At 39.4% G+C, this 8,301-nt stretch overlaps 1 protein-coding gene across 1 annotated transcript; it reads right to left on the minus strand.

Annotated features, from left to right (window-relative positions):
* Window positions 1-1,848: 1,848 nt before the first annotated feature.
* POLE4 (DNA polymerase epsilon 4, accessory subunit) lies at window positions 1,849-7,798 on the minus strand. The gene is made up of 4 exons (XM_081264435.1): window positions 7,531-7,798; window positions 6,983-7,067; window positions 6,472-6,513; window positions 1,849-2,166 (listed from the first exon to the last, which is right to left on the minus strand). The coding sequence occupies exons 1-4, from the start codon at window positions 7,735-7,737 to the stop codon at window positions 2,153-2,155; spliced, it is 348 nt and encodes a 115-aa protein (XP_081120561.1). The 5' UTR covers window positions 7,738-7,798; the 3' UTR covers window positions 1,849-2,152.
* Window positions 7,799-8,301: the final 503 nt, after the last annotated feature.

Raw genomic sequence — 8,301 nt, forward strand, 5'->3', positions numbered from 1 at the left:
ACTATATTGATTTCATGTCCCACTATTGAGCTGCAACCTATATTTTAATTTACCTTGAGAAAAGGTCAGCATGCCCTTGTAAACTCCCATTTACCATAATAAGAGGCATACAGACAGGCCTCCAAGGTCTGTAAAACATTCAAAATTATATGCAAAGTTATAGAGCTAACTAATTACAAGACAGATAGACAAACCCAGGCAGGGGCACAATCTAGGATACTTGGCCAGAATTAGTCAAGAATGTCAAAGCAGTGAAAAAAAAAGAGAGAAAAGACTAGACACTGTCAGAAACCAGTGAGTAGGAAACATGACAAGTAAATGCAATATAGTATCTTGGTTTGGATCTTGGAATGGGAAAATTAGTGAAATCCTAAAAACTATGAGTGCAGTTAATAGTGACCCATAAATGCCATTTCTTAACAAATGTACCTAGTAACCTTAAGATGCTAGCAATGGGGGAACTAGGTATGGGATGTGCAAGAACTTTCTGGGAATCATCTTATTCTGAAATGAAGTTTATTTTTTTTTAATGTTATAGGACTGAGCATCTCATCGTTACTCTAGGGGGAAGATCCTGTGGACTTTGTATCTTTTTTTTTTTTAGTACTGGGGATTGAACCCAGGGACACTTAACCACTGAGCCACATCCCCAGCCCTTTTCATATTTTATTTTGAGCTTGCCAAGGTTCTCAGGACCTCACTAAATTGCTGAGGCTAGCTTTGAACTTGTGATCCTCCTGCCTCAGTTTCTCCATCGAAGGGATTACAGACACGCACCACCACACCCAGCCCTGGACTTTGTATCTTAAAAGTGGTCCACAACCAAAAATACTCAAGAACTGCTCTCCAAGGTTTCTTGCTGCTTCCCTTAAATCACTGCTTTCTAGTCCTCTGCCTGCTTCCTATGTCACTCACACTTTCTCACAAAAATAAAAAATTTAGCCAGTGTCTGAGGGAGACAGGAAAGAGGAGTTACTGTTTAATGGGTATCTAATGGGTATCAAGTTTCAGTTTACTTTTTTTACTTTTTGATCTCAGCCGTTATTAAGAATTGGAAACAGAATCTAAGAATAAAAGCTACACAATTTAAAGGAATTTAAACACCCACTATGTTAACATCTTTCTAAGGGAAAGTTCTACATTTGCAAAAAATAAATAAAACCTTCACCATACTGTTTCCCCTGTTTCTTCCCACCCAAAGTGTCAGCAATTCTGGAGGATGGTGGTAAGGGTAGTACAACAATATATTTAATGCCACTGAGCTAAATACATTTAAAAATGGTTAAAACAGTAAATTTTATATTATGTATACTTTACCACAATTTTTATAAAAGGTACTGATACATGGACAAATCTTAAAAAAAATAAACAAAAACAATCTACATGAACAATAATGTAGTTATCGTACTAATGATCTAATATAACCTATTGGTATAAATAAACATGACCGCTTGAAAGAAAAAAAAGAAAAAAAAATCTACATGAAAAATGCCAGACACAAAATGTGATTCCATTCATTTGAAAATGTTCAAAAATTCATTGGTGATAGTTGCACATCATCTGTGACTATACTAAAAACCAATGAATTATGCACTTTGGTGAACTGTTTATGAATTATTTCTCAATTAAAAAATTTAACTCGTTTTCAATCTATGACTACTAAAGACAAATACTATTCTATAAATTCTGGAACCACATTATGGTGCCACACTGAACAAAGAACAAAAATAATGAAAGGACTGTGGTTTAAAATGGCTGGCAGGGAAGATCAGGAAGGTCTGTACCAGGGCATGGTGGCTTTCCAAGCACAGGGCAAGAACAAAGGCAAGATCATGGAACACACTAGAATGAAACTGATCAAAGACCTTTATTCTGGTCCTCATCATTCATTAAGCCACCTATGCAAACAATTTCTTCATCTCTGCCCCAAGCAGCAACAGCTGCATCCAGGGCTAAAGTGGAAGACAGACATAAGTAGTGGAAGACCTTATAAAGAAAAGTTATCAGGTAAGAGCTCTGCTTATCCCAGCTTAAGTAAAGGTAGAGCAGGAAGATGTGCATATGTGCAGAGATTCTGTTCTTCAAAGCTGAGGCCTGCAGAGAGGCAAGCTGAAGAATGCAGTGAAGGTTCAAAAACTGTCCAGCTCAGCAATCAATCCAAAGTACCTAAAAATACAAAGAGCAATATGTAAAGCAAGGTACCTCGAAAGCGGGATTAGTGTAACAAACTGAGCAAAGTTAAAATAGAAAGGATGTTGATATAAGCAGCAATTCTAATTTTGAAGAATATCTATCCAAAAGCTCCTCAGGGAGGATATGATATTAAAGAGCGTGGGCAGTTGGAAATTAAGCATACCAATCTAGAGAATTAGAATTAGGTAGGTAAGGTTTAAGAAATTGTTGTGTAACTAAACATACAGGAAAACCATACAAGGAGTAAGTGACATAAAATAAATGACATAAACTAAAAGAGTTTATAATCTTTTAGATAGTTCCAGCTTAAGATGTAGGACCAAGCCCATAAATTTATATGCGCTGCCACCCAAAATTACATTCAAAAGGAAAAAAAGGTTTAAAAAAGGTATAAATCTACAATAAGGAACAGGGGCCTATGGGCAGTTAACAGATTCCAACAACAACAACAACAAAAAAAAGTGAATTATCAAAATCTGCCTGAAGCAAGTTTATAAATAGAGTAGAGAAAAATGAACCCAGAAGGAACACAGAGGGGGCTGCAGCTGAAGAGGAAGCCCATCTGCCTAGAACCATAGGGAGGATCTAGACTCAGTCACCAAGAATTATAAAAGGCCAGAGAGGCAAATGAGACAATGACCCATGTTTCTCTATCACAAACTATTGCCCCCACATGTCTCTCGTAACTTTTTCTATGTGGTGAAGACATTTACACCTAACTTGGATGGGAGAAGCACAGGGCTCTCATTAAGAGCCAGACAGACCATCAGGAGACACTAGAGCTCCTCTAACAACACTGCTCCCACAACAGAGCATTCTGTATACTGGTCTTTGGAAGCCCCAGGTTAACATCTGACCACAACCCTGCTCATCCTAAAGCAAAGCTGCCAGGCAACAACCATCCCCACTACACTACACACAGCTTCCAGTCTCCACATTCTCTCATTCTTAAAAAGAATAAACATCACTGAGAATTTAAAGAAATCCTACTCAAATAAAAGAGACCAAAATTTATTTTAAAAGTTCTAGCATAAAACAGATAACTCAAGGCAAAGAACATAGTAAAAACAAGCCAGAAACACCTCTAATTTAAAAAGATAATAGCCTGCTTTTGACAATGACAACATCTTGCTGAGACCAACTAATAAAGCTAAAATATATAAATATAAATATGTGCATGTATATATGTAACAATTGTGTGTGTGTGTGTGTGTGTGTGTGTATAAATGAGAGATCTTTAAGACATTAAAAAAAATCAAGAAAAGGCAAATCTAAAATCTTCAAAAGGCAGGGAACCAATCAATAGCCAAACCCCAAAGTCTGCCTAAGTGAGGAGGACTGGTAACCCATCCTTTTTTAAGCTAGAGTCCCATAATGTTATACCCTCACAGTAACCGAAATTAAATCAGACTCCTCACAGACCTGTAGCCCAGAGGTCTGTCACCACTATGATGCAGGAATCTTTCAGTCTTAGATCTCATTAAGGAGGTACTATACTGATAATGTTCCTAGGTGTCTTGCTGGAGCAAAGAAAAATTTTCTTTGGAGAAAGATATCACCATAAAATTTCAAATTATCAACAAATAATTTTTTCCAGTGCAATGACCACTATGTAAAGACAGTACCAAAAGAAAGAACAGATTAAAAAAGACAAACTCAAAAAGTCTAGATATTGGATTGGACAAAGTAAGAACTTCAACAGGCTTTGGATATTAGATGGAATATTACATATGACATACTCTATAATAAACAACTACATTCACCACTTAAATAAATGAAAGACAAGTTTCAGAGTATCCACAGAAAATCAACAAAGAGGTTTAAAGGAAATGAAAAGAACTGAAGAGAGAACTGAAAATTCCAAAACAAAAAATTACACAGAACATATCATACAAAGGCAAAATTAGGGTTGGGCTTTTATGTATGGTTAGTGAAAATCCCAGAAAAAGTGCAGAGAAAGAACAAAGCAGAGTCAATGTCTAGAGAAACTGGCTGAGAATTTCCCAGAGCATATCCATAACTTCTATCCATCAGAGTGAAATCTCAGAAAATCAAAGGCAAAGAGAAAATCTTTTTTTTTTTTTTAGAGAGAGAATTTTTAATATTTATTTTTTTAGTTTTCGGCAGACACAACATCTTTGTTTGTATGTGGTGCTGAGGATCGAACCCGGGCTGCACACACACAAGGCAAGCGCGATACAGCTTGAGCCACATCCTCAGCCCGAGAAAATCTTAAAAAGGGATAAACTACCTTCAAAAGACAAACTGTGATTTCTCAACAGAAACAATGGAAGCCAAAAAATGGTAGTAGGACAGCTAGAATTCTAAATTTAGCAGTAAAATCTTTTTGTACTTCCATTTCCCCCTCAAAAAAGAAAAAAGAAAGTTGAGAGTCAGCTCTCAGTTACCTATACCAAAGAAAGCTCTAAAGGACTTATTTGGGGGAAAAGGATTACAAATGGAGGATAAGAAATACAAAAAGATCAAAAATTGTAGTAAACATGAATAAACTCATATATTATCTGTATCATACATGAATAACAATGTCTGATGTGGGCTGATAAAGACACATGGCAATAACAGCATGTTAAGTTGAGGGATGAGGGTTTATAAATGGCATTAATGGATTCTAAGATTCCATTTTGCTGAGGATGAGGGAAAAGGTTCTAACTTTTGGCTTTGATAAATTAAGCATGCATATAGTAACTAATGAACTAATCCTAAAAGGATAGATATATACAATTTTCCAACAGATGGAAGGGAGGGAAAAAAAAGGAATAATAATACAAAAGGCAGCATAAAATAGGACAAATGAAAAGCAGAAAAAATAAGATGGGGAGATTTAAGTCTATTGTTATCACTAATTAAATTAGGCATAAATGAACTAAGTGCTCCAGTTAAAGGCAAAGATTGTCAGTATGAATTTAATATCCCCAATTATACAGCTTACAAAGATATGGAAATGTAAAAACAAAAAGATGGGGGAAAAAAACACATAAACACTAAAGAAAGCTGACAAACTTTAATAACATGAGACAAAATAGACTTTAAGGCAAAAAACATTACTAGAAGTAACAATGGTAAATTTTTAAATATTAAAGGTTCTATCACGAGCAATATATAATTATTTTAAATTTGTATATTCCTAATTCCAGTCTTAAATCTATAATGAAAAATAGATCAGAACCATAAGTGAAAATATTCTTCAGTCATAGGAGACATTAATACACAACTCTCATTAATTGATACAGTAAGCAGACAAAAGAAATTCAGTAAGAATATAGAAAATATAAACTATGCAATGAGACTTGACATTGCACCCAACAACTGGAGAATACACTTTTTCTTCATTCGAACCCACACACAGAATACACCTACATACTGGAGTATAGAGCAACAAACGAAACTAAGAGAAATTATTTTTAAGAAAAATAGGTTGAAAAAGAGGCTGAACAAATTAAAGATCTAGGCTTGAAGCTGGCCATGGAAAGGTATCTTCAAAGACATTTAAAAGACTACAACACAGGCCTAGTGTGATATGGAGATGCAGAACACGGAATAAAAAGAATGAAATAAATGAAGAAAAGATTTCAGAAAGTAATGAAGCTTAAAGGAGGTAATGAGAACACCTTGTTAGGGTGAAGGTGAGAAAGAATTGAGGGCACATGGATTCTGAAAAGCTATTCAATCAGAATACATGGATTGAAGAGTAAGACTTAGGAATTCAGTAGAAGAAACAGCTGAGAAAGCAGTTAAAATGTGGTACTTCGAGTATTTCCTATTTTGATGACAAGATTTAGTTAGTACATGAGTTAACCTAAAATTCCTAAGAAAAAATAGTTACACAAAGTACAGAATCTCAATGCATAATAATCAGTACATACAGACTGCTAAAGAAGAAAATGGACAGAATGTTGGCAATTGTTCCTGATGGCTAATGTTATGATGAGGGAACAAAATTTCTATTTATTTATATTTAGGGATGGAAAACACAAGCAGGTTATAAAACTTTCCAATTCATCTGAGTCCACCATGTGTCTTCATATTTCCTCTCCCTTCTTTATGGTTAGCAGTTCTCCAGAAGTTCTAACTCCCCAAGGGAAACTGACTCTAAATAGAGTTAGCAAGTTTGTTTTCACTGTCCTAATAGGAAGTAAGGAGAAGAAACTATCTCTGTACAAATAAGAGAGAACCAAACATTTGTTTTTAAGAGCTGAACTCGCATCATGAGCATGGAAAAGATAGGTGGAAATAATTTTCCACTGATAAAAAGCTTACCTTCCAGAAAAGCAAATTCATCGACAGCTTCTATTGCATTATCTGAAACACAAGGAAAAGGGACACTTGACTGTAGTCATTTGGACATCAGCTCCAAATTAGCACAATCCACACAATGAAGGGGATAAGGCTTTATACAGATTTAGGCATTTATACAATATGTCCCTTGCTGTCTTGAGATCTATTCTGTTCCATCACTAAATCTTACATACTGGCTGCCTAATAGAGTAAAGTCAAGACCGGGCAAATACTGTTCAGTGTGAAGGGGAAATGGGAATCCTCCTACCATGTTGCTTTACTCTTTAATTTATTCTCTTTGCTCTGAAAGTTATCAGAGAAGAGTTTGGCAATATAGCAGGGAGTACAAGATTTGAAAACTTCGGACATGTGCAAGGGTTAGCAGGTAGACAGAGGGTCAGAAATCAAACACCTGCTTTGCCTTCTCAACCTGCAAAGGGGAAGCTTAACCCAGCCCTCCATTGTCTACTGCCAGATACTACAGAGACACTACCCAAATCTCTCCTCTGAAGGGTTTTCCTCTTTCCTTGTTGAGCACAACAGTAGGCATCTTTTGCAATGGTCTCCACAAACAGTTCCTGTCAAACAAATGAACAAAGTAAAAAATCAACGGACTCCTGTATTTGAAAGAAAAGAAGGTGAAGGGCTCAAGCAGGTGGGGAGGTTCTGAAACTTAAGACGGTACTGGACTTCACTAAGGTCATTCCAGTACCTCTTCCCCCCTACTCATAAATCCACCGTGTTCCTTTACTAGACTGCTACAAGTTGTATGTGAGCCAGGAGAGCTGCAAATTAAAGTGGTTAACAAAGCAATACAACCCACGAAGGTGCGTGACCCTCTGCTCCAGCCTTCCCTGATTACACACGCCTCAGACTGCAGCCAAACACCCCTTTCACTTTCTGGCTCAGCACACCCCGCCCAGACCCTCTTCTTCCTCCTCCCCAAATTCCGCCCAAGCCACCCCAAGCCCCGCCCCCGGGAAGCCACGCCCCCCAGAACCACGCGCCGCCACCCCTAGTGCCCTTGCACTCCCGCCGCACCGCGGCTCGCGCCAGAATGAAGATGGCTTCCTGTCCCGCTAGCGTCACGTCGGGGTCCGCCTTCACCAAAGCCTTCACTCGCGCCAAAGGCAGCCTCGAGAGACGAGCCCCGGGGACACTCGTCGGAGCTTGAGCCTGTGAGGCCGCTGCCTCCCCTCCAGGCCCCTCCTCCTCCCGGGGCGCCCCGCTTCCAGCCGCTGCCGCCATCCCGGCCCTGAGCGTGCTGCGCGCGGCCGCCGACTGTGAGCGCGCATGCGGCGCCGGCCCCTTTCCCGCGCGGGCTGGGGGCCACGCCCTCTTCGGCACGTGGCTCCGCCCCTACGCGGCGAGGCGTGCCCGGAAGCCCTGCGGGCAAGGTTGTAAAACTGGTCCTTGTGCAGTTCCTTTCCACCCACGTGATGGCTGTATTTCACCAGCTGTTCCTGGTGACCCTTCGACTACCTCCGGCTTAGAAGCGCCCAGGAACCCACCTTTTAGTCGAGTTAACTTGGCTGTGCCAGGCTGGTGCTGGGAGGAGCACCCTGGGGTGGAGGAACCCAGCCCCATTCTGGAGGCCTGGACATGCCCTGGTGGCTTAGGAGGGTGCAAAACCTCGACCAACTTGCAGGAGAGATCCAGCCTTAGTCGTTCTTGAAGGAGAGGTAGGACTTTGGCAGGCAGAAGTGGAAGAAGTGCAGTCCAGGCAGAGGAAACCACAAGAAGGTCTGGAGGCCGGAAAGCATGATGTTGAGGCAGTCACAGGCACCCACGTTTGTTCAGAGATTGCATCAG

This window comes from Spermophilus citellus (genome assembly GCF_964194105.1).
Source record: "Spermophilus citellus genome assembly, chromosome: 13".
Taxonomy (NCBI): Eukaryota; Metazoa; Chordata; class Mammalia; order Rodentia; family Sciuridae; genus Spermophilus; species Spermophilus citellus.

Bases quoted from the DNA above. Each gene is read 5' to 3' on its own strand.
- POLE4 (XM_081264435.1), bottom strand. From the start codon at position 7,737: ATGGCGGCAGCGGCTGGAAGCGGGGCGCCCCGGGAGGAGGAGGGGCCT. The intron at 7,068-7,530 runs GTGCGGCGGGAG...TTTGTTTGACAG, and splicing joins TCATTCTGGCGCGAGCCGCG to GAACTGTTTGTGGAGACCAT. The intron at 6,514-6,982 runs GTAGTGTCTCTG...CTTGTGTTTCAG, and splicing joins CCTTCAGAGGAGAGATTTGG to ATAATGCAATAGAAGCTGTC.